Source organism: Ailuropoda melanoleuca, chromosome 3 (assembly GCF_002007445.2).
Source record: "Ailuropoda melanoleuca isolate Jingjing chromosome 3, ASM200744v2, whole genome shotgun sequence".
In the NCBI taxonomy this organism is placed as follows: Eukaryota; Metazoa; Chordata; class Mammalia; order Carnivora; family Ursidae; genus Ailuropoda; species Ailuropoda melanoleuca.
The window spans coordinates 24,943,565-24,970,358 of record NC_048220.1 but is presented as its reverse complement, the minus strand read 5'-3'; the positions used below and the strand labels follow the sequence as shown (position 1 = coordinate 24,970,358).

Here is a 26,794-nt window from a genome sequence, read left to right as displayed (position 1 = left end):
TTAAAAATAATAATTACATAAAGGTAAAATGTAAAGTGTGATTTTAAAAAGGCAAGTATATCAAATACATCATTGCTGAGTTATATGCATGCACACTTCTTTGCAACACAAACTTGAAAAATTTCGTATCACCAAGTCGTAAGTCAACTCCAAATAGCTCCCTCTGATTCATTCATCTGTAACTGACCTAATATTTTAGTAGACAATTTGATAAAACCTTTTTGAAAAATGTATGACCACTCCCCACTCTACCACCTACCACCAGCTCCATCAACCTAAGACTAGAATTATTGTTCTGGTTAAAAGCTATGTTTTCTATTTCAAGAAAGTATGCCCAGTCTATGACTTTCTTTATTTAATTAAATATAGAAGCAAATTTCCTATATCAATATCAGTACCTTTTAATATATGTTCTGTTAGTTGGTAAAGTCTTTAAACTAGAGTAAGAATTATTCTTGGAAGAAAAACTTAAATCAAATTTCTTCCTCCTACCATGAAAACTATAGATGAATATTCTGTAAGTGAGCATACCTTTAACTGATTAAAAAAATTAATGCTTGATATAATTCTTTGGACAGGGCTTAACATAGAAATGATTTATATTTCTGACTTTTATTACAGAAATAAGATATTATACCAGTAAAAAAAAAAGTTATTTTGGCACTTAAAAATTGAACTATAAACCAAAACCTGAACTGCATTTTCTGAACGTTGAAAACTCCTTTGAGTTAAGCATAATTATGGTCATTTCATAGATGGAGAAACTGAGACCTGAGAAGTTAAGGCACGAGGTCCCTCACTAGTCAGGGGTAGAGTCAAGACCGGCAACAGGTGAGCTGACCCGAAACCTGTGCGTGCTCCATGACCCCATGAATCTCTGCACCCACGGCACAGCAAAGCCACCAGGAAAGGTTTGCAGAGTCACGGGTTCAACTTGGGAACATTATTCAGTGAGAACTCAGGCTCAGAAAATTATAGGAAACTATCTATAGCTCTTCTAGTAAGATGTCAGTGTCAGGTGGGACTTGGCAGGAGACCCAAGATACTCATCAGGTCCTCAGCAAAGCGGTTTTTTGACTGGAGTCTGTACTTTTCAAGGCTGTAAATCTGGCTTGTAGGTGGCCTCCACATTAACTGAGCTCCTGGCAACGGGGCGTGTATCAGGCAGGGAGCCGCCGCTCAGTCAGCTGCTGCCGCTGCTGTGTGTGTGCAGGAGAGAGCACCCAGGGTTTATCTTCAGTGTCAGACTCACTCGCTTTAGGAAGATAAAGTTGAGGAAACTGGCTTCGAGTCCTTCCCCATGTGAATTCTTTTTTTTTAATTATAATAATATTTTTTTATTATATTATGTTAGTCACCATACAGTACATCCCTGGTTTCTGATGTAAAGTTCGATGCTTCATTAGTTACGTATAACACCCAGTGCACCATGCAATACGTGCCCTCCTTACTACCCATCAACAGCCTATCCCATTCCCCCCACCCCCCTCCCCTCTGAAGCCCTCAGTTTGTTTTTCAGAGTCCATAGTCTCTCATGCTTCATTCCCCCCTTCTGATTACCCCCCCTTTCTTTATCCCTTTCTTCCCCTACCGATCTTCCTAGTTCTTACATTCCATAGATGAGAGAAATCATATGATAATTGTCTTTCTCTGCTTGACTTATTTCACTTAGCATTATCTCCTCCAGTGCCGTCCATGTTGCAGCAAATGTTGAGAACTCGTTCTTTTTGATAGCTGAGTAATATTCCATTGTATATATGGACCACATCTTCTTAATCCAGTCGTCTTGAAGGGCATCTCGGCTCCTTCCACGATTTAGCTATTGTGGACAATGCTGCCATGAACATTGGGGTGCATATGGCCCCTTGTGTATTCTTGATTTTTATCTCCATTGGGACTTGGCTGGCCCACTGACAGAAGCACAGAAAGAGGAGAATCTAACAGCACCTTAAATCATGAGGTCCCCTGGCCTCTGTGGGCTTGGAGAAATCACCGTGGTCCCTGGTGCTTTAGCACGTCTGCCTGATCGAAAATCTCCCTTGTGGAAATACAGGAAATCAATTCAAAACACTATCTTTGAAGTCAGACTGGCCTGGCTTCAAGTCCAGACCATGTCACAACCACCTTTGTGATTATAGCCAAGTTACTTAATTACTGTATCTCATACTTCCCTATTTAAAATAAGAACATGACAACAGCCATCTCAAGGAAGTGACATGAAGGTTAAATAATATGGTGACTATTAAGGACAAAGCCTGGCACAGAATAGATGTTCAATAAACACTAGCTATTCTTTATTAAAATAATAATATTTTGTGACTATTTCTTAGTTGATGTCAGCTTACAGTGGTAACGGCATACACAAAAATTAAAACAATCCTCATCTGATCCAAAAGATGATCCACAAACCCCACCGTAGTCTCATATTTCGATCCTCTCCTGCACAAGAAAACAAAAGCCTAGTTTAGTTTGTATCGCCTCTCCCTTTTTGCCTTCTAGTAAAGATGTGAAGACAGTTAAATGTTCATCAGACCCTGAGTAATACAGAATCTGTTATATTTAGAAATTATTCTGAAATGATGAGTCACAGAGAAAATCACAGAGCAAATCTTACAGGCTCCAGAAAAGCATGCAATTTATCACTCAACAGACGTTACTATTATGAGCACCTATTTGTGTAAAACACGAGGCTGCACACCCTTGGGGATACGAAGACAGCTGCTTCTTTCAAAGGGCTTAAAAACAGCGGAAGAGCTAAGATGTAAACACAATAGTATAGCTCTTCACAACTCGACCCTTCAGCCATGACTGCCAAGTGAATGGGCCACAGAACAAGACCCAGAGGAGTCCAAGACATCTCAGGGGCTGAGGAACTTGGTAGGACTTGAAAGTGGAAAGTTGGGTCTCAAAGGCTGATTAGGAAATGAATCACGGAGGAGCAGGATGAATACAGGCGGGTAGGCTACACAGGCCATATTTGGGAACAGTATGTGAAGAGCTCAGCTGGAGAAGAAGGCCCAAGAAGATAATCCAAGAAGGTCTGCTAGACACTGCTTCCGTTTCTCTTGCAGTTTCAGGCTAGGGCATAACCCTAAGTGGGGAGGCCATACTATTGCCCAGGTATGGAGGGTGGCCTCTCTGGCGCTGTGAGAGAGCAGAGGCAGCCATCTGGAGCCCACAGTGGGACTCTGGCCATGAGAGTGAAGTCAGACTGGAAACCCAGTGACCTCGTCAGCACCCTGTGGGCTCAGTGCTATGGGAGGGCTCCTGGTGAGCACTGGCAAATCCTGTACTTAGCATTCGCCTCCAGGAGGGCCGGCCAAGACCCTTGGCCATTGCAACTGCACTCAGGGAAAGGCTCACCCACAGCTCTGGGAGAAGTCCGGCACCGTTTGTTTAGGTCTCTGCACCCCAGAGACTAAAGCAATGGCTGTTCATGAGCCACTGTCTCCATGAGAAAATCATTCTGTCTCTGATCAAGACAAGCTCCTAAGTCACAGGTACAGTGCTCAGAGTAACTAACCATTTGCATCACTCCACTTGGTCTATAAAATTGGAGGACTGCTGATTTTGAGGTGGGAGAGACTTTTTTGTGTCCTGCTGTCCCTAGAAAACAGGAACAGAGAACAATGGAGCAAGGTACTCAACTGAAGAGATGATAACAAATCTTCATAGGAGGGAAGAGCCTTCAGAAGTAGCCATCCCCTCTTGCCACACAGCAGACTTGCAGGATGGCTCAGTGAGGAGCCAGCTGCCTGGCGGGATACTCGGCTGTAGGAATAACTAAGAAGCACACCAGGGTTGGTTAAGCCTGCGGGTGCACAAGTGGAAGAAGAGGAAGGGGGCCTGGAATCGAGTGAGAGACATCTGTACAGGCATCCAAATGGATTCTTCCAGAAATGAGGGGGAGGTCTGAAAGACACTCAAGTAGTCAGAAAAAGGAGAATTTTGCAGGTGGGACTGCAAAAAGGTGAGGACAGTGAGGCAGTGTGCTGAGGCAATGCATATGAAACAAAGAAGCAAAAATCCCCTCGACCGGAGCTCCCATACCTGTCTCCCTCATTGGCTCATTTCCATCTATGCCTCCGTGGCTCCATCCATCCCAAACAGCGTGAATGGAGTGGACGGGGGACTAGCACAGAACTTTCAGTGCTCTGAAAAAGCGAGTCAGAGATCAAATGCCCCCTCAGGAGGACACAGCCCACTGAGACAGAGTGAAAGGAGACTCCCAGAACTCTGGCTGGAAAACCACATGCACATCTCTGGGGCACATCTGAAATCTAGAGGCTCACAGAGATGCCCTCCAGCTTGGCAGACAGAATGAGACAGTGACCTGACCCAGAAGAGATGCAGGAAATTTCCCCTGGGAGAGGCAAGATAAGGAAGTGGTTAAGAAGCTGACTCTGGAGTCAGACATGAACAGTGATAGTACCGTCAGCTTTATAATGAGCATAGTAACAGTTCCCACCTTATTGTGTTAAAAGGATTAAATGAGAAAATGTTCGTAATGTGCTCAGCAAAGGCCCAATCCGTATGAGTGTTCAATAAATGTCAGGTTTTTATTGTTTTATTTATCACAGAGAACTAAGACCAGGAAGGACTAAAGTCCAAGCTAACCAGATCCAGAGCATTCCAGAGGGAGCTTAGTGGAATACAAAAACCTCAGGCTTTGGACTCAGAAAGACCCAAGTTGGAAGCAATTTCTAGCTGTGGGAATGTGGGCAACTTGAGGTGACTCGGTCTCAGCTCCTTCACCTGCAAGATGGGGAGGAAATCACATCTGCATTTGTGTACGAGGATGTATAGACATCCATTTTTTTTGGAGAAGTTACTGCGAATATTATAGGTAACATAACTAAAACTCCTTCATGTAGCAGGTCCTCAATGATTACTAGCAGAAACACTCAAGCTGTGAATTCAAAAATTTTTACTTTGTCTAGTGCCCATGCTGAGAGGCTCCTTGAAGGAGGTATAATTTTTTGGATTGCCCATCCAGAGTCCCAAGCCCCACGCCTATCTTTTCTCACCCCCAGCACCATCCACCCAGAACTATCATGGATTATCCTCTTTGGTGGCCACGTGGGAGAAGCATGGCTGAATAGATAGGTTCAGTGAGCATGGTGACAATGTTGGTTCCATACCAGAATGCTCCACTGATTTAAAACTTCATAAAACAATGGCAATTTCTGCTTTTTTAAAAATTGTAATCAAGCATACTAAATTCTTCAGGAATTTTTAACTCTAAAAACACCATGGCTACTCAATCCTCTGGCGATGGCATAAACTCAGCAAGGAGAAGAATCAAGAGAACCATTCAGGCATCCCTGGGGGGGGAGCAGAAGCGGTGGTAAGAACAGCACCAGCAGTAATACTTTTACTATTAAGCACCAGGCCATGTTCAGAGCACCCAACACACTTTTTCCACCTCTCCTGGATCACGAAACTGGGAGCCATGAAGTGGCTTGCCCAAGATCACACAGCTAGGAAATGGCAGATTGGGGTTTGACCTGCATGGGCCAACCTCAAAGCCTGTGCATGCAACTGCTCTGCTAACTGCTGGCGCAGAGAAGAGCAACGTGAAGGTCATCAATGGAGACAAAGCAGTTAGCCGTGCCAAGGCTGTGGGGCTCTCACGATCAAGTCTCACAGAGAAAGCCCACCAACCGCACCCAATGGTGGGATGATCGTTCAGTGTTATCCACTCGCCCATAAGAGAGGGCCTCCTCCAGACTCGGCAGGGTGTGTTACTCCAAGTCCCCATTCCACCTCCAGAGTCACAGGGCTTAGAGCTCCAGGTGGACAAGGACTGCAAGCTCTCTCTGTACTTCTAGTGCTGGCCACAGTGCCCGGTTAGAGGGAGCACTGAGGACACGTGGGCAAAGTGAATGAATGAACAAACAGATGACCCACCAACAAACTAAACCAGTCAACGACTGACGACACTTTCATTCTCTTCCCTCCTCAACTTCCCAGACCTGAGAGCTTTCCCAAGACAGAACGGGAAGGAAAAACATTAGCACCACTGAACCCAATCCCACAAGATGCTCCAAATAGGAAATGGCATCACAGAATTATTCTAATTCCAATCGATGGTCCACACTAAGAAAAGCCACTTGGTTACTGTAGCTTGAGACAGTGTTTGTCTCCCTTTGCCTACGGAGAGAGTTCCCAGGGAAAAACAGGTTTCTATAAGCAAATACCGGTGTTGGGTTAAGTGGAAAATCTTGACCACGGTCACATCAGCCATCGCTGGGCCCTTTGATGGTTTATCTGTATAAAAGAAAGTCATTCTATCTATAAGAACTGGATTTTATAAATTTTGTTCCAGCTAAGTTATTCTTCAGCTTATCAAATCATGCATTACCACATCTCATCATTCTGTAAATGAGACTTAGTGTCCGAGGAAAAAAATGTGTGCTTAAAGGATATGGAAATCACAGAGTCTCAAAGCCTCTGAGCTCAAATGTAGTCCTCTTTTCCTCCGTGCGAAAGAAGAGCGCCAAATGCAGGACAGAAAAGCTTTTAAGGAGGTGTAGGGGAGGGGCACTGAGGAGGAAGGAGAAGGGTTTGAGGACCTACACGGCTCCTCACTGACGGAGCGCTCCATAACCAGTAGACGGGCATCAGGGTGCAGAATACACTTGATAGTGACCCTGCCTACCCAGCAGAGGCCGGCCCATTTTGAGTTAACTGCAGGGACAAACCAAGCTGCACCTTCAGTGGAGGATGGGGCAGGAGGGACTGACTAGAGAGGGAGTGGCCTCACCCACATCGTGAGAGGACATGGCCCTCTCCAGAGACGCCAACACTTCAAGAATCTGCCTGCTCACACTAAGTAGAGACAAGAATAAAGACAGGAGGGTGAGGGAGAGCTGCAGAGGGTAGGAGGGAGGAAGAGCGAAACAGAGGAAGAGGGACAGAGAAAATGGGCAAGGAAAGCAGTCATGTGCTTACTTTGATTTACTGCATACTAATAAAGTACTTACTATTTGCCATGTACTGCTCTGAGCACTTCACACCTAATCCTCATGCTTACCTTCACTTCTAGAAGAGGGAAGCTAAGCATGAAGAGAGTCAATGACTTGAGAGCATACAGCCAGCAAGCGACAGGGCCAGGACTTGAACCCAGGAAGCTACGCACCAGTCCATGCCCTTATCCACCTCCCATCAGGAAAGTCTTCGACACTGTTGTGATGGGAGGATCTGGCCGAAAGGCATTAGCATCCTGTGAGACAGCCCTAAAAACAGTTAAGTAATGTCTGTATCTCTTCAGCAACCATGTATTCTTAGAACGTCAGCTGTTTGCCTGTGAATGAATATAAGGCAGGGAAACAGTGAAGGGGATGGCTCCTCCCTAAGAGGGAAAAAGCAGCCCATGGATCAAATAAAAGCAGAGTAACAGCCAAGACTGAGCTACCATGCCCAGGAGTTCCCATGTGCCAGCATCATATTCTCACTGTGTCACCAGGGACTAGGAGCAACAAGACGCTTAAAGGGTGAGATGTTAACAGAAAAGCAGCTTTGGGTGTAACCTGATGCTAACCATGAACGCTGGTCAAACGAGCCACTAGGATAACTGGCATGAGATGGACTCAAAAACCGGTCGCCATACAAGTCCTTGGTTCCTCCTGACTCTTAGGTCCTGTTTTCCTGCCAATCTCCTTGTCCAACGTAGAGGTCCTGGCTCCGAGCTCCCGCGTATCTCTGCAACTTTACTCCTCTCAGCTTCCCCCTCCTGCCCCAGTTCTCTGCACGGTCCATCAGGTGGCTGGATTTCTTGTCTCTGAAGAGGCTGCTCAGCTTCCCGTAAGCCCACCGTAACAGATTCGCAGCTCCAGGCCGTCAGGAACTCCCCGCTATGAAGAGTGGGAATCACACTGCTGGGAAAACTGAGGTGCTGTCATCAGTTCTTCCTGTGAAGTGTACCACACGCGCACAATGGTTTGGGGTGAGAATGGCCTGCGCAAAGCCCCCAGTGCCATCCACCTTTTTGTGAGCTAGATGCCAAAGAGAGCAAACCCAAGACAACACCGATTTTCTTTGTTCCCATTCTATTCTAGCTGTGGGCTTTTCTTCTGTCTGTTCCTTTCTGACCCTACTTCTGAAAATCCTTCCCCTGCCCACCTCTCCACCCCCACCTCACTCTGCAGGAATTCTTCCTGTCTTTGTTCCCTAGCTGAGTGTCCTTTTGGTTTGATTGTTGTGTCCTGGTGGCATGCTCATGTTACTTTCATCTTCCTGGGATCACAGATGATATCTCTCTGTGCTTCAAAAGCACAGTGGAAAAATTCCTTTGCTACACACTGAATTTCAAAAGCCTACCACAAGTATAGAAAAGTGCCCATATAAAGATAAATAATCTGGGCGTCAGCTATTAGCTGCCGTCAGCTTTCTGGGAGCCATAAATTATAAAGTCTGCTCACAGATTAATATCATGTTTGGAGCTAGGTTGCTTTATTATGGGGGAAGAAATGCAGCTATAAAAATTAGCACATGTCTAATCAGAAGAAGACAGAGTCTCCAGAGAGCCCCTTTGTTTTAGTTGTGACCACTGTCTTCCCCTGAGGCAGACGAGGGAGAGTGGGCATGGTCCCCACTGTGCTCCGTCTCAACATGTCCTCCCCTCCAGCTCTGCCACTCAATGTGCTGTGCTGACTTATCTGCAGGAGGCAGTAGACAAAGCTCGGATGGACTCTCCTGGGATACAGAGAGACCAACGGAGGGGATCAGCACTGGAGTCCCTCCAGAGCAGCTACAGTGCAGGGAGAGCCATAGGGAGAGCCAAGCGGTCTTCCGCGATTTCATGACCACACATCCGACCTCCTAATCAGACTGTGTTTCCTCAGAGCAGATCCATTTCAGCACCCAGAGAAGGCAGGCCGTTGGAAAACAAAACTGACTGCCCCCCATGCCCACCCACCACCCCTCAGAGGGACCTCAGCTCCCAGAAAGCTGACCATTACTAAAACACCCACATGAGCTTCTGTTGCTTGCTCCACTTTGCTGTGAGCCAGGAATGGCACAAAAAAAGCCTCTCACCTGCTGGCCTGGGGATTCCTACCCCAGGTTGTGGAGAATCCACTGCTTTTATCCTCAGAGGGAAAGATCACAGCGGTTGCTATGGGCCCAATAATGCTACCACAAAAGCCTCATTTTCACGAACGTTTGAGGAATAGTGTTACCGGGGGCTGCCGCGTGGCCAGATAAACCTTTGACAGTGTCTTCACACGTTGCCTGGCTGCTGCCTTGAGTTCCCAGAAACTGGAACCCAGAACATGCTGCCATTTGCATTGAGAAGGTTTTAAAAACATTTATACTATTCTTATAATGAAAAGGAAATGTTTTTACATTTCCTCATAATCACTGCACATATCCCCTTAATGCCACTGCACATGTCCCCTCAATACCAATGAGGCAAATGGATGAAAATTGGCGTATTATGCTCCAGAGTAATCAGATGAAAAGTCAGACCCTTTGAAGACTGCCCAGGCTGTCTGCTCCAGGCAATGGATGCAGGGCTATCCTGAGTAGGGCCAAAGAGCAGGGCTACCAAAAGCATTCAACAGTTTCCTTCTATCACAGGAGGGAAATAAACTGAGGAGTAAAATTTTCTTACATGTCAACTTCATTCCCATAAAGACTATTGCCTCTTACCCACTTCCACTGACAAGGACTCAAATTCATCTAAACAAATGGCCAAATGGCACCAAATATTTGCAGAAAAGGGCTGTTTGGCTGCAGCAGCTCAAGCCAACTTGCTGGATTGAGCAGAACAGGGAAGACTCCATATATGAATAAGAGCTTGTCTCATGTACCATGTGGGCGGAGTGGAGCCGGGCCCAAGAGAGGGCACACACTGTCTAAGCCTCTTTCTACACATTTTCATTCTTCTTTCTTTTTAACTGGCTCATTTTGCCACTTAGTTCACACAGCGGAAGATGGTTGCCCACCTCTCTCAAGATCACTTGTTAACTCCCAGTAAATAAAGAAATGGCCTCTCTCAGTCAGTCTCAAAAGCCCAGGTGAGAAAACCAGATAGGCCAGTTTAAGTCAGGGTTCTACACTAGACCAACAAGCTATATCCAGAAGGGGTGAGGTCACACAATACCGAAGAGCCTAAGAGGTCTGTCTTGTAACCCGGGCATTAGGGCAGGGCAGTTTGGAGAGGGAGGGAGCAGTGAGAAGCTGATGCACGAGGGCCACCACGTGTCAGGCTCTGGCAGGCCACGAGAGGTTCTGTGCATCCAAGCCATCACCACTAAAGCCCAGTGGGGAAATACTCGGTTTTAAGGTGTCCTCCAGAAACACTGCAAGCACTTTCCTCAGCCAGTAAAGGAAAAGAGAGCAGAAGGCTTCTAAAAACTCATTTAATTCTACAAGACAATAGGCTGTTTGCAAATGAGATACTGAAGCTCACAGTAGTTGGGTAAGAGGCCCAAGGGCACCTGGCTAGAAAACAGAGGAGCAAATTTCAAACCCAAGTGGGACTCCAAAACCCCATTCATGCTCCATTCATGACTCGTGCTGCCTCGCAAATGAACTCTGCCCAAGATAAGTGCCAAGCCCTGAAGCAGCTGGTCCTGTGAGGCCACTGACCTCAGCACCACAACACCCAGCGTCCTCAGGTGGGAAGGGCCTGCGGGGACCTGCCCGCTGCTCTGCTGCTCTGCCCTAACGCCCTGGCCACGCCCCAGGTAAACACCTCTGCCCCTAGCTACTCGTAGGCCGTATACTGTTCAAGTGCTACCGATGCCATTTTCCTGTTTGCGTTTTGTTTTTATTTTTGTTTTGTTTTTACAGTTCGTTGCTCATCCTAACTGTCAGCAGCAATTGCTTACCATGTGGTATGAAAATCTCTCAGGCTTACGTCAACAGTCTATCGCTGTGAAATTCCTGGCTGTCTTTGGAGTCTCCCTAGGCCTCCCTTTTCTCGCCATAGCCTATTGGATTGCTCCGTGCAGCAAGGTACAGACTGCTTAAGGTGCATGTCATCTGCAGTGATTTCTTCTTTCTCCTTAGCATGACCTAGAGGCCGCTGGCTCAAAGCAACAGCTGAGCGTTTCCCGTGTTTAAAGAAAAGAGCCTTGAGATACTTAGCAAAAGTAGAAAACCACACAGACCTGGCTTTTCTCCATCATTTTTTTAAAACAGAGAGGAGATAATATGGGACATTTAAAACACGTGAGGCATAATCTGATCAATAATGGAAGAGAGAGGGAAGACAGGCACTTTTGCTCCTCTAATTACGCCATGTCCTAGACACGTCCTCTACACTCACAGTAATAATTACAATAATGGTCACAGGAATAGGCAACATTTATTGAGTACTTTCTTTTGGCTAAGCCCTTTTCATGGAAGATCTCATTTCACTCCCTCAATTACACTATGACGCATATACTTTATGCAGTAGGTTCAGAGAAGAGAAATAACTAATAGGCTGAGAGTCGAATGCAGCTCATGCTGGGCTCTGCAGCCCCATCGCCACATCGTCCCAGTTTCCCCGGCTTCCTTGATTAGGCTCTGGCCCACATGCGCAGCTAATTGGGTCACAGAAAGGAAAGAGAAGGAGAGCTGGAAAGGTGCAGAGCTGGGTTCTTCTCTCACAGGGAAGGGGAGTGTCTGGTGGCGACTGCTAACAGAGGGAATGGAACTTCCCCCACCTCCCGCTCCACCATCCCTACAGCCCAGCCATCTGATCCAGCCACAGAAAGCCAGGTACTCACTCCAGCTTCAGGTAAGAGTTAGCAACTATAGGACCAAATCATGGAGAAACGATTCCACAGGGAATCTGATCAGCTAATGTGGTTAACAAAAAATGGAACCTCTTGTCAACTCCAGTAAGAGGGAACTCATGCCAGGATGATGGGCCCAAGACTTGAGGGCTGCTGCTGAGGCCACCTAACTAGACAGACAATGAATTCACTGCCTTCGAGTAAGTCATGTACTATAGAGACAGGTCAGGATTCGGACTCCGTCTTCTGTAAGGTATTAAAAAGTCCTCAAACTGAATATTTGTGGTGTTCAACCTTACATCTACTGAGGATTTTGTTTCTTTGACGCTCTACCATGCCATGGATTTTTAAATCAGAATTCCCCAAATGATACTCGTGCAAATGAAGGCCATTTTTTCTGTCTTTCATTATGAGCTAGAAAAAGTACAGTGAGTAAAACAAACCTAACCAGATTTAAAGCTGGGTTAGACTAAGCCACTGGTTCTAGGTTGAGGTTTTCACACTGGAAGTATCTAGTCTGCCCTGCAGGTTAGACCCTTGCCTCCATCCAGAGCCTCAATGGATAGGGACACTCACCTCCATATTCTCGGACCCTAAACTACTGTCAGGACAGTCATTAAAATAATAGCCACTTGGTAGAGAAAACACTGACAATCCTCACTTCTGCTTTTAAAACCAAATGTGACAGCCAGCAGAAAACTGGGACTAGCCAATACCAGCAAATTGGTTTGCCTCTGCCTGCCTGGCCACCTGGGGAAATCTTCAGGAAGAAATAATATTCCCAAATTTTTTAGATTTTCAGTAGGTCTAAGAATCATCATCTTGGCCAATATCATGCAGATGTGATGCCCCCCCCCAAAAAAAAGTACGGAAGGGGAGGGAGTTCTGGACATTCTTGGGGTTCAGTAAATCCAGGAGACTGATGCCACCATGAAACATAAGGGTCATATGATAGTAGTGTTCTAGAACATTCTGGAAGAAGTGATTGCAGGAAAATTTAGCCCAACGGCTGAGACTTCCTCTCTGTTCAGATACATGTCTGATTGACATTTTGCATTTGTGGAGCTTCCAGTAAGAGTAAAAAAAGCACTACAGATAAATACGGGCTGGCCATTAAGCCACTTGTGCCTTCTGGGCACTTTCGGGGCCGCAAATCTGAATTCAACATATGGAAGGGTATGTCCACGTCAGAGTGACAAGTCAGTCTGAGGCATGAAATCATTCTTGGTGGCACTGCTCATTCTGAGGAAAGATTCCCTCATTAAGGAGGGAAACTTTGTCAAAGTTGCCCTGAAGCAGCCAAAGGACAGATCAAACAGTCAAGATATTTTTAGTCTTTCCTTTCACCACTACAAAGAAATCTTTTCAAGTTTGGCAAAGACGTTATATTACTGGGGATTATAGAGGGTCACATCTTCCATGTGAAGAAACCAGCCCTCTCCAAAAGCTCCTGATGTCCAGACACAAGGTCCCTCCAAGGAAAGCGGCACAGTAGGGAAATCTGTTAATGTGCTAGCATCCCTCCTGCCAAGGGGTCACTTTATACCTGTCTAATAAATCTACGAAAAAGCCAGTATCATCCCAGCAACTTCCTATTCTAACCACATTATGACACCTGCCTCAAGAAATGAGAACTTGATATTCTTTTCTAAACGCATTCATAAAATGTCACTGCTAAACCACATCAACCAGCTAATGTCCATCAATGTCTAACAAATGTGGAAGTTTCTGTTTCCAACTTAATGGTCCATTTATTGAATAGTTGCTGTCCTAATTTAGGGACCACTAGGGACACTGAAATTACCTGACTGGCCTGCCAAAATGACCTCATCATTCCTTTCCCATTGAATCCCCACAGCTGGCAATTCTACTTTTATTTAAGTTTCTGAGGGTCCCTAAGAAAGACAGCTAAATAAGGAGAGTATAAGGTCAAGGATGTCAACGGAAGTTCAGCTTACTAATACGGTGGTTGAAGAGGGTAACCACATCATAGATGTGTACATAAGATAACAACGGCCGGCCTGTCTGGATCTTAGAGAACATAAAGAGAACAGTGATATTTTTCTAACATTTCTCATCTTAGTCACCAACATGGTTGAGGTCATGCAGCCCACTGGGAGGTTGGTGAGTTCTTACCTCACAGCTGCTCTCAAGTAGATCTTTGCCCACAGAGCTCTTCATCCTCTCAAGGAGGGTTCTGATGCCAAAGGCCCTTTATGGCTCAATCACTGTTTTGCATCCTTTGTTATTCCATTCTGATTCATAATTTAGGTTGTTTGCCCATTAAAATCTGAGAGCTGAAACAGTTAACAGTCATCCTCACGGGCTCAAACAGGGTCTCTAGAGCAGGTGGATCGAGGAGGAAGTCAGCATGGTGAAGTGTTGAGGAAAAAGACAAGTTCTAATTGTAAAGGTATGAGAGGTGAAACTCATGTCCTCCATGCCTGTTAACTTTGATGGTTCAATTATCCTTAAAACTCAGTCCCAGGACTCAAGCAGGGAGGCCTGTAAACAACTCCAGCCTCCTTCCTGATACCTTTGCAGGGTACAAGCCCTCAGTCCACATACTGCCACGTAACTCTTAAATGGAGAATGCCAAAGTGTTATCTACCAAGCCCAACCCCGTAGCCCCGTGCCAAACAAAACACCTCGTGAGGACGTAGAGTAACTCCGCAGCTTTGAAGATCCCTGCTCTGCCTTGTCAAAGTTGAAGTGGTTTGAAACAAGGGTCCTCACACCATGTGGTCCAGGGCCAACCAGGAGAGGATGATGCCTCCAAAGGCCTCTGTGTCCCCCTCATCTGCCTCTACCAGAGAGCACTAGATTAAAGAACATCATGTTGTAATTTTTGAAGCATTGTCAGGAAGGGGAAATCCGTGCCAGGAAGTAGAGCATATTTTGCTCTTATGTTACAAAAGCATCTGCCCTCAAATCCAAAAGGACAGTCCATCACCTGTCACCCTGCTGGGACAGGAGTTAAGAGTACTAGAAGGCTGCTCACTTCCATACTGAGCCCAGTCTGAGCCCTGTGACATTCTCTCCCCAACTCTCCATCGATTTCCTAGCACAGGTTATGGCCTGCATCTCTCTCCACTAGAAAATCAGCAACTCTGAAAGGAAGGACCAACTCTGACGGCTTATTTATTCTATCCCCTCCAGTGCCCAGGATCATGTTGCACACAGACAGTACCCCAAAGGGCTCATGGCATAAATGCTTTAGGACTCTGTGTAGCTCCCTCCTTCTGAAGCCTTGCCTGTAAACTTTAAAAGAGCCAGTTGGGTTTCTTTCAAGTTTCCCCTCAGGAGAATTGCCTGCGGCTCTCTGGCGCCACATAGTAAGTGCTTCTTGTGAGCCGGGAGCTGCTCAATTTTGTGCATATTATTCATTTCTTATATCAACCTTATGTGACAAGTTATATTTTATCCCCACTTTACAGATGAAGAAACTAAGATACAAAGGGATTAAGTAAATGCCGCAAACTATGGAGCTGAGATTTACACCTAAGATCTCTGGCTCAAGAGACCTGACCTTAACCATGGCACACACACACCCGTGCCCTTCTACCCTTTCCAATACATCAGCAGCATCATAACCTTCAACGGTAAATGCAAACATCTTAACTGCTGACTACTTCATTTTGCAATGGACTTGGTTCAGAAAGGTAGAGGTGGCAGGACTTTTCTAGAAGGGAGGAGTCAAAACCACAATTGACAAACCATATTCTTTCCTCTTCTTTCCTGAGAAAGCCTACCTTCAAGCCTACCTATCACTCAGCACCTCTTCAGCCCACAAAGGGTGGGTTCACATGGCCATGTGAGAACACCCAGGTTAGAGGCACCCAGTGAATATCCTCCCACCCCACCCAAAAAAGGAAGACTCCTGAGCCCTGAGTTAGACATTTTGAATGAGAATTCTACAGGCAGCATACGGAGAAACCTGCCCCGAATTTAACCAGGATCTCTAACATCCAAGAATCACTCTGACCTTGAGGATGTGCGTGTTTCTTTCTGGAGCACTTGATCCAAAGTTTGCCTCCATTCCATTTTCCAACTTTTACACTAAGCCCTTCCTCAAGGCCACTGGCACCTGGTGGTGAGTGAGGGTGGCATTTGGTGACACGAGACTGTAGGGAGATGGTGGAAACGTTCTCTGGGTGCTCTCCTGCAGATATGACCTACCTCACAGGCATGTGGCCACCGGGTCCCCATTTAGATGCTTACACTTGTGGTCAGGGCTATGAGCCCAGCGGCATGGAACGCAGAGGTGTGCTAACCAGTAAAAGTCCACCTCTGATTGCTCATGAATGCCGTTTGTTTGCTGTTAATTCAAGAGCACTACTCAAGTCGCTCTCATATATTTCATATATTTCCCAGAGATGAAGAATGGTACCCAGGAGGTCTGGGGTGAGCCACTACAAGCCTGCATTTCCTGATATCAGTTCTCTGCTCACAAGGTCCAAGTAATGACACAAGTGCTTTAGCCCATTATTCAGACTCACCAGCTGTGCGCCGCTGAGCAAACGGCAGAGCAGGCCAAGGTCTACATCTCCCAAAGCTCTGTCTTTTTTTACACCGAACGCTCTTCCTTGACCCAGCTTTAATGATTCCCTAGCTAAGAGCTGCTGGCATATATTGGCTGACTTTTCTCCTTTCTTTTACCTCACCTGGTGGCCTTGTAAAAGGAGGAAGCTTTCCCCAGGCGTAATTTGTTTCAAAAATTATTTTTGAGACAAAAAGGAAAAGTCACAAAAAAAAGAAAAAGAAAGCCATTGAAATGATTTGATCTCAAATGACCTTTATCAAAGTTTGACCAATTAAAAAGAAGTCTTCAAGCCCAGGAGAAAATGAGGAAAGGCACACTAATACCTAACCTCGCTTTCCTCCCTATGGCCCAACTCAAGTGGGAACTGAACCCAGGGTCACCTTCCATGGGACGACAGGCCTTATCAGGGTTTTGCCTTATGTTTTGCAGTAGATACAGTAATTTTTACAGACTCGTCTTCTGCCAGACAATAACAACCTGAAGGAGGTAACAAAGAGCATTAAATGCCTCAAACCACATCTTCTGGGGAATCCCAAGGCCAGCTCAGGTTCAGCTGTGTGCAGCTTCCCACATCAGCTGCCTCCCATGGGTGAGAAGAAGGAGCAGTGTCGCTGTATCCTCATCCAGGTCGTCACTGGAAGATGCTACGTAGAGCCCACTGAAAAAGGATGGGAAACCTGACCATCAGTCCCTTAAGATGTAGGTCTATCTCCATGGTCCCCAGCTTTTTCTGACACTTCTGGGACCCTGCTGGGACACACAAGATCTGATCTCCCCACCCCATGGTCAGGTTCCATCTCCCATTGCCTCTCACTACTCCCCAACTAGGACATGGTGACGAGAAAGGAAGCAGGGACTACTTAAGGATGTCTCCTGGGTACACCAGCATCCTGGTTGGGAACTAGGGCTTCAAGATTCGAACAGAGTCAACTAAAATGCTGAAAAATTCAAACTAGCTATTTGATATATAAATCAAAATGAGACATGGTTGAATTCACTTTTCTTACTGAATTTATGTGAGATGTTTTATTTGTCCCTACATTTAACCTGTGCATTCTGAATTTAAAGTAGCTACCTACGGCCAAAACTAATCTCCAGTCCAATGTTGTAAATAATGAAGCTAAACATTACAAAGAAGGGCCATTTATAAAATGTCTATAAGTTTTATGGTTTCCAGGTAATTAGATTTTCAGGTTTTCAGGCACTAGATTTAGTGCCATATAACATCTGACAATGCAAATGAACTGAAAAAAAGTTTTTTCCAGCATAGTAGAGATTCCCAATGTCTGAACCTGAGACGCTGGGTTTTTTTAAAAAATTACAACTATCATTTTTTTTATTTCAATAGATAGGTTCTATGGCATTCGAATCATAATAAATTATGTTACACTAATAACCAGAACAATTAAAGTAGATGATTACCATGCTGAAGCATATCAAAAGAACATTATCAAGCCATCTGACTTATAAATGTTATGTTGAACATAGTCACAATTGGGGAAATTTTACCTGCAAAAACCCCTGTAATTGATCATCTGCTGAACCAATACTCTATCTCCCGGGTGACATCTCACTCTAGGACTCCTGAACGGGGCTGAATGTGAACATCAATTAACCAGACAGCGGCTACAGGTGAACATCTGCTCTAGAGAAGGAACTGGGCTTCAGAAAAAGTTTCCCTCTTTGCTCTCGTCTGATTAGTGTACCAGGGTGAGGGGTAAGATTTGGTGCTTAGGTGCAAGTGATAGCAGTGACCTAGAAGGGACCCACATGAGTTCATTAACAGGGGTCGGCAGACTCACCCGGTGGCCCACAGTTCAGTCCTCAAAGACCAAAGTAGCCCTTGGGTGGCACACCAGGGCCAGAGAAGATGTGGCCAATACTTGCTCCCTAAAGGGACATCTTCTGGATCATTTCAGGCTCACATGAAACAACCGCACAACTCAATTGTGCACTAGAGTCACAAGTGAAACCTCAGGGAGTTCAGAGTAGTATCAGACTCTATGATCTCCACACGCATGGCAATAAAAAGAGAATTTTTTAAAGTATGAGGAAAAAGTCCTCTACGTCTGGAAATTAACCTGTGATTTAAAAATGAAATCCAAAGGGAAATTGTAAAATATGGATACCTGAATATCAATGAACATACTAGTTGTCAAAATTTCTTGGAATATGGCTAAAGCAGTGAGAAGTATAGAGCTTTAAGTAAATTACCAACATATAAGAAATATTGAAAACAAATCATAAAAAAACAAAACTCAGGAAAATGGACCAATGAGCAACAGAGCATATCCAACATGTGTTTCTTTAAATTCTAACGCTACTGAGATAGCTTATTTTTTTTCCAGATATGAACGGCGTAAGACACATATCTACGTGGTTGGGAGAAGCCGGCCAGATTACGACACGATGATACATCTGTGTGTTCTACGCCTATTTAAACCACTCCCACTAAATCTCCTAAATAGGAAAAAACTGAATTCAATAGAAAATATATTTGGTTAGGCAGCATCTCACATAAAAGTGCAAGAGAAAAGGCTGTCTGGGTTCAGTTAGCAGCTTCTGTCATGATGGAGGATTCTCTGGTTATAGTTTGGCAAAAGCATTTTAAAGAGAGACCTGCAGCCACCTACAGATGCCAGTTTAATATGTCTTGTACATATTTTGTTTCCAGCTAGGAAGAACTCTGAGGAGTCCCTTCATGAAATTTGTAGCCCATGCAGTTTCTTTTACAATCTTTTTGGGATTATTAGTTGTGAATGCATCAGACCGCTTTGAAGGCGTTAAAAACCTGCCCAACGAAACCTTCACAGACTACCCGAAACAGATCTTCAGAGTGAAAACCACACAATTCTCCTGGACAGAAATGCTCATCATGAAGTGGGTCTTAGGTAAGCAGTCACTCTGTCATTTATTCTCTCCTCCCCTACTAATAATAGGACATTATTAAACTCCGACTTCTGAACCTCTTCCTTTCCTCTTGAGCGCACTCTGGCAGTCAAAATTGTGAGCAGATGACCAACAAAGAAGCCAGAGTCAACGGCTATACATGCTGGTGTATCAGATGCACAGGCCTGGAATAGGAATCCCAATTTTGGAAGGAGACGTTTGGAGGAAATTTGCTACATGCTTTTCATTACACATGTATTGAAAACGCTCGTAAAGTAGCCTTGCATGAGAAAACGTATTTTGATCATTTAACTACAGTCTACCAGAAGCCTTAGGATATCAAGGTCTGATTCCAGAAAAGAGTATAAAATTGCATAGTTTAAATGATAATTTTTATCACTGAATACTAATGTACAATAGAATGCAGATGATAAATGTAAGTCTAAAAAGTTAGGGGAGTTACACTTTCTCATTATTTGCATTAATGAACATCGTGAAGCTGTGACATTGCTCTTTGAGGAGATGCTTTGTGCTGCCAAGGTCTGCCACTAGAAGTGCCAAGGAAATTTTCCCAATTTCCCCAATGACTAGCTAAGAAAGACCATCTCTCTTTTACCCACTTTGTAAGAACTATTATTAAGAGGAACAAACAAGCTAAACCAAAATGATAAAAGCTAAAACTGTATAGGCAAAACGGGATAGGTTTTTCTAATACTAAAAGCTGAAAAACCACTTCATAGAAAAAAAAAATCAGATTTGGTGGGAAAAAATGAAAAACTGTAAAATTTATCATAGGTGACACTGCACATTACTAAAACCCGATCAATAGATTATAATATTTACAGCTAAAATATATGAATTTGTTGAGAATGTTTTAAACAAAACTGAAAAGAGAACTGAAAATTTTCAACTCTGGACTATCAAGACGTACCCCATTAATTAAACCACCCTAACGGTATACACCCCAGAATTTGCTTTCTTCACAAACATCCAATAATGGTATCATTTTCACTGTATTCATGTTAACAAACATTGAGTGAAAATGTACACAGGGTCAAAGGATCTGTGCCATTAATCAACAAAATCACAAAAGAACAAGTACTTGAAAACAGCCCAACACAGGGCCTGCTGTAGTTAAACGAGAGAGCCTAAGAGAGCCACAGCAGCTGAACCACATGAGAACATCCTACAATGCCCAAGCTATGGTCTCTGAGCCAGGTCTCTAAATAGGAAGAGGGAGATGAGAAGAATGGTTTGATCCAAAGGAAAGAAGCAGGAGAGCACACCATGCTTCCCACAGGCTTTTCATCAACCAGCCAGCCTCTAACCAGAGGCTCACTTGTAGAGTCCCTGGCACTAAAGTTGTAAAGAGACATTAAAGCCGGTGGCAGAGTGAGTTCTGTGGCCTAACTTCCACAGTTCAGGGTCTACCCTAATCCTCCCTAGTGCGCCCTTCCACCGTCATAGATAAACTAAACACTCTAACACTGCAAGGGATGGAACGTTTTACAGCCCCAAATCCATCTGAGAAAACGCTAACCCCGATGTGACAGTGTTAGGAGGTGGGGCGTCTGGGAAGGGATGAGGTCATGAGGACAGAATGCTCATGGATGGAATTCGTGCCCTTATAAAAGAGCCTCGGGGCTCTCTCACTCTCTCGCTGCCATGTGAGGGTACAACAAGCAGTCTGTAACCCGGAAGAGGGCTCTCACCAGAGTCCAAATATAATGGCATCCTGATATCAGACTTCCAACCAGCAAGAACTGTGAGAAAGAAATTTCTCTTGTTTACAAGCCACTCGGCCTGTGGTATTTTGTTATAGCAGCCCAAACTAAGACACAGATGAAAAAATAAAAAACAAAAAACAGAAACCCATAACTCACATGTTGGGTTTATGGGTAAAAGGTCAAAGAGTATTTATGGCCCCAATCACTCACCCACGTGGGGACCCGGCCCCCACGGAGAAGGCTGTGGTGAGTGCACCCACACCTGTCCTTCAGTGGTAGAGCGAAAATAGGTTCCTGGCTCCTACTGAAGCAGGACTTCCTACTGACCCGTATTTCTCTTCCTGGATGTCACAGCACTGTCCCAGGAGGAGGCACTTCTCTCCAGCTACGGGGGACCGAACTTTTAGAGCCTGGTCCCAGGGCCTGCCCAGCAAAGCAGAGCTGAGTTTTTAAGACTGTCACCTGAAAAGTACTGGGGAAGGGAGGACTTATTTCTCATTGACCTGTTTCCTATTATATGTCGGGTGGAAGAAAGATTCTAATTAATTTTTCTTATTTAGATAACTTTTTCCAACTTTTTATTATGAATAATTTCGAGAATATGCAAAAATCAAGATAAGAGTATAGTAAACCCCATGGACCAATCTCTCATGTCCAACAATTAGCAAGTCATGGCTAATCTTTGTTTCTTCTATGCCTTCCCTAGTTCCCTTTCCCCAATGCTGTAGGATTCTGAAGTAAATCTCAGATATCACATTTCATCCATAAGCATTTTTATGTGTGTCTACTAAAAGATAAGTTATTTTTCTTTTTTTCAATCTTTTTTCTCTCTGTGCTTTAACTTCACAGATAATTTTTCTGCACTGTCTATGATTTTAATCCCCAACCAGTGAATTTTTCCTTTCAGATATTTTATTTTTCAATGCTTGAAATTCCATTTGGCTCTCTTTTTATCTTTCATTTCCTTTTTCATGATGCTTGCATTTTCCTTTAAATCCTTGAACAGACTGTGCATGCTTAAAGTAACTGTTATAAAATCCTTAACTCCTAATTCCATCATCTCTGTCATTTCTGGGTTACTTCCTTCTACCTAATCTTTCTCCTGACATGGATCACATTTTCCTGCATCTTGGTTTGTTAGCAATTTCTGATTGAACAATGGGCACTTCATATGTTATGCTGCTGAGCATCCAGATTTTGTTGTCTTCCTTGAAAGAGTATTTGGCTTTATTCTGACAAGCTGTTAAATTACCTGCAGATGAGTTCAGGGCTTTTCAAGCTTCCTTAGAGTGTATCTGGAGAAATTTAACCATAAGGATTGTTTATCCTTGTACTACAGAGACACCCATCTGCGGTCTCTACTAAATGCCCTGGATAATCAGCAAAGAACTTCAACTGTGTATGCTGTAAGCTCAAACGTCTCTCCACTGGGGGTGAGCTCTGGAAGCTCTTCAGCTTACAGCTCTTTGGCTGCTGTCTGCGCAGTTTTACTATGGGCACCTCTAATTTAGAAATGTTCAAAAGGACCCCTACGTAATTTTCTGGACTTCATCTGTGGTTTTGTTTTTTTGGTATGCATAGTACCCTTCTCTCTGAAACTCTGCCATACAACCTCTAATCATCTCTGCCTTCCTGAACTCTCTGTCTCTTCAACTCTGTGGGACTGCCTTTCATGCCTCTGGGATTCCTCTCCATGCACTGCACAGTGGAGTGTGCCTCCATAAAGGAAGACATGGTGTTCAAATGGCTTATCGTGCTGGTGTCCCTTTACTGAAGGAATATCTCTTCTCAATGTCTGAGGACAGTTTCTTTTTTTTTTCTTTTTCTCTTTCTTGGTTTCTTATCCATCATGGCTGGTAACAGAAACCGGAACTCCTTTCCTAAAACAGAACCACAAGCATAAAAGAAAATTTATAATTTTTTCGTACCTTCCAATTTCTAGTCAGTACTCGAATTTCTCTGATTGAGGAGACTAGTTGGACAATGACCTGCGTGGCTTGGTTTTGCTCTTCCCTCAGGTCTCTTCAAAGTTTACCTTCTCAGAGGAGTTGAGCAGGAGGAACATGCACTCCCATCTCCCTACTGACAGGTGAAATCTGAACAGAGACCTGAAGGAAGAGAGGAAGTAAGCTTTGTAGACATCTGGGTGGAAAGCATTCCAGACAGCAGGATCGCTGTGTGTTAAAGGCTTGGATTCAGGGAAACCGGTGTGGCTGAAGTGTAGTGAACGAGGAGAGAACAGAACGAGGAGAGAACTCAGAGGAACAGGCAGAGTTGGATCATGCAAGGCCTTGCAGGCCATGGTACACAGTTTTGATTTTATTCTGACTGTGACAAGAAACCCCTGGAAAAGTTCTGAGCACAGAAGCAACATATGACTGAAGTTTTTAATGATTTGCTGGCTGCTATGTACAGGACAGAGAATTCTGGAACAAGAACAGAAGCAAGGAGACCAGTCAGGAGCCACCACAGTAACGCAGACAAGAAATGGTTTGTTTTGAGTAGGTGGTAGATGGTGATTTACATTCTGTAAAATCAATAATATTTACTATTCGACTTTGTGTGGGGTGTGAGAGAAAGAGAGCAGTCAAGGAAAATTCCATGTGCTTTAGCTGAAGTAATGGTATACTAGAGAATCATTCACTGCAACAGGAAAGACCAGGGGAAGAGCAGTTTGGAGAGGAAGGAGAGAAGGAAATCGAGAGTTCGGTTTGATACCTATTAGACATCCAAGCAGAAATGTCAAGGAGCATCTCTGTGACTTCGTCTCCCACCACTTCCCACCTCACTCACTCTGTTTCAGACTCACTGGCTTCCTTGCTGCACACTGTTTCTACCTCGGAACCTTTGCTGGGGCTGTCCCCTCCGCCCAAGAGCTCTTTCCACAGACAGTGCATGGCTCACTCCCTCACCTCCTCAGGTCTCTGCTCAAAGATCTTCCTCAAAGTGAGGCCTTTATAAACCAACCAATTCAAAGCCGCAAGTTCCTCCACCCTGACTGCCTTATTCCCCATGCTCCTTTTCTTCCTAACAGTTAACATCTCTGACCAAACTACGTGCTTTCCTCTGTTTCCTCCTGTCTCCATTAATATTAACATTTCTGTAATCATATAAATTTGCAGTTGACTCTTTTCATCTTTCATTAGCCCTCTCTCCATCTGGCCATGTGGTTTTCCCAATGACCACTTTCAATGCCACATCGTGTAACAATAGTCTGACTTACTTCCCCAAGCCTCTCCTCCTAACAGGCATGTAGGTTGTTCCCCTTATGCTGTCCAGTTCTGTGGAAAAGTCAAACCCAATTAGAAATGCATTCTTCTTTCACTCCAGATGCTTTAGTTGATTACCAATGGGATTTGGGGGAAAATCCTAGATTGTCAATCCAAGAGATTTAAGACATGGGGGTTGAAAGGCACAAGGAGGCTAAGACATACCCAGAGATGGAAGAAAAGCCAGGACACAGTAGTAAGGAAAGCAAGAGAAGAGTACGAGAGGAAGGCGAGCTCAATTTAGAAATAGTAGACATGTGTGTTCTGCAGCACTGTCAAATGAGCTGCTTTCGGGAGGACTCGGCCATCCAGGGACCATCACTCCGTCCAGCCTGGAGAACCTCCAGGATCAGTTCATACCAAAGGAACCTCCTTCTTGCCTGTTTCAGCAGGAACTTTGGGGTAGTTGTAAGAGCTTATAATAAGGCTTTTCAAAATGGAAGATTGTGGCCCCAGAGACACTCATCAGAGGACTGTGTAACAACATGAGTTGTTCCCAGAAAGCCACCAGGCTTGGAGGGCAGGAAGTCTCTCCACAATGCATGTCATTTCTCCACCCAGGAAAAGACTCATGTCCGAAGACGCATTCTGCACCACTCTTAGATCTTGGCAGTGTTTTCTTCAACAGCCGTCCCAGCATTGCAAGTGGTGGCAGACGTAAATGCCCAACGTAGTAGAAAAATACACTTAAACAGCTGCAGGAAAGAGCTTGGGACTGGGTGTCAGGAAACCCAGTCCTGTGTCTCTTTCCCCTTCATGGCCCTGCCTGTCTGAATTTCAGTTTTCACGTGCGTAAAATGTGAGGATCAAGCTCTCCCTCCCCCACCCACCTAGGGTTACAAACTCTCCAAGGGCAGTGCTAAGTCTTAGCTCCAGGATCATACGTGAGGTTTGGCCAAGAATGAACTTATAAAATTCTATGGCTGGGTTCCTCACCTAATTCATTCTTTTGATGGTTTCCTCATTTATTGAGATCAATTTCCAAGCAGACTGCTCCAGCCAACTTTTCAAAGTTTCCCCCAACAAGTGAGACCAGGTATCTGCTCTGCTTATCACCTTTAGGGATTATCTAGCCGCTCAGGGAAAAGACCAGTCTCCCCCTCATGGCCTGAAGGAAGGCTACGGATGGTCTACTGGGCCTTCACTAACCTTCCCTGCTACCAGTCTCCAGCCCCAAGTTGTGACTCTCGAGCCATACTCAGCCTCTTCAAGTACCCTGGAGGAGCCCATCCTCCCACACTTCCACGGCCACTATCTGGAACACTTTGCCAGCCCCTCTTCCCTCACCTGGCTAATACCTGGTTCCTCACACCAAGTGTCATCCCCTCCACGAATTCACTCCATCGGTGAACAAATACAAGTTGTTCCAGGAACTCTGCTGGGTCTTGTAATTATAGCACTGACTGCTTTTTTTTTTTTAAAGATTTTATTTATTTGACAGAGATAGAGACAGCCAGCGAGAGAGGGAACACAAGCAGGGGGAGTGGGAGAGGAAGAAGCAGGCTCATAGCGGAGGAGCCTGATATGGGGCCCGATCCCATAACGCCGGGATCACGCCCTGAGCTGAAGGCAGACGCTTAACCGCTGTGCCACCCAGGCGCCCCAGCACTGACTGCTCTTATCCCTATGTCTCCACAAACAATCCCTGGACATGTTCATTACAGTATCTGTCACCCTGGAGCATTCATTATTGCTTGTGATACATCTGTCTCCAGCACTAGACGGAGCTTGCTAGGGAAGGGCTTTCATCTTGGTTGTGGTGTCCCCAGAACGGTGGCTGACACTGAGTCAGCACTCAACAATGTCTGTTAAGTGGGTGCATAAGTTCCCAACCAATAAGAGTAAGCTAGTGCCTAGCAGAGGGCATGGCAGGTGACATCCCTGTGGAGAGCAAGGTCCTGCAGTGCCTGTGTGCCAACTACGTACACGTTTTCTCATCTGTAAGGGGAAGATATTTACAGTTTAACCAGCTATCAGGCTACTAGGAAGGCTCACTGTTGCTCAAGTGTGTAGCACGGGACCTGGCACCTACCAGGTGCACAGCATTTGTGAGCTATTAAAATTAGAGAAAGAGGAAGAGCTTTGTTAAGAAATTTTTAAATCTCTTAATATCATCTTCCTGCCTGGAAAACAACTGAATCCCAAATACGTATGAGGCCCAGATTTGTTGCAAAGACCTGCCACTGAGAAAGTATTCGGCTGTCACAGCTTGAGGGCATATTCTCCCTCCTGTGAGTTCACAGAACACCTACATTTCCGCCCAATAATGAGAAGCTGACCTGAAAGAACCAAGAGGCCTCCAAGGAAGTGGTCTCCGAAGTCCGCTCTGCGGAGGACCCTGGGACACAGGAGAGGACACCCTGGGGTCAAGACCCCTTAAGAATGTGTGTATTTAAGTCTCACAGGCTTCATCTGCAGGAGGGATGGGAGTGAAGCACCTTCTGAACTGACAAGCTCCATGTCGGCAGCCTGCAGGCCGTTATTCAGGACGTGCCCAAAAGAAGCTACCCCTTTCCCCTCAGGCTTCCCAGCCCGTTCCACTGTCAGCCACCCTCATGAATTATCAGTGACCTTGCTCTCTGGGCTCCAGTGGCATCCCTGAGGGAAGGGGATTTTGCAAGAAGGAGGCTCCAG

At 45.0% G+C, this 26,794-nt stretch overlaps 1 protein-coding gene across 1 annotated transcript in view; it reads left to right on the top strand.

Annotated features, from left to right (window-relative positions):
* The window catches only part of TRPC7 (transient receptor potential cation channel subfamily C member 7), a 150,849-nt gene that overhangs the window by 87,118 nt on the left and 36,937 nt on the right, over nt 1-26,794 (top strand). Inside the window, exons 4-5 of the mRNA XM_034655736.1 lie at nt 10,801-10,965; nt 18,950-19,166. Of these exons, the coding sequence (XP_034511627.1) occupies nt 10,801-10,965; nt 18,950-19,166 (382 nt within the window). The remainder of the gene's footprint in view (nt 1-10,800; nt 10,966-18,949; nt 19,167-26,794) is intronic.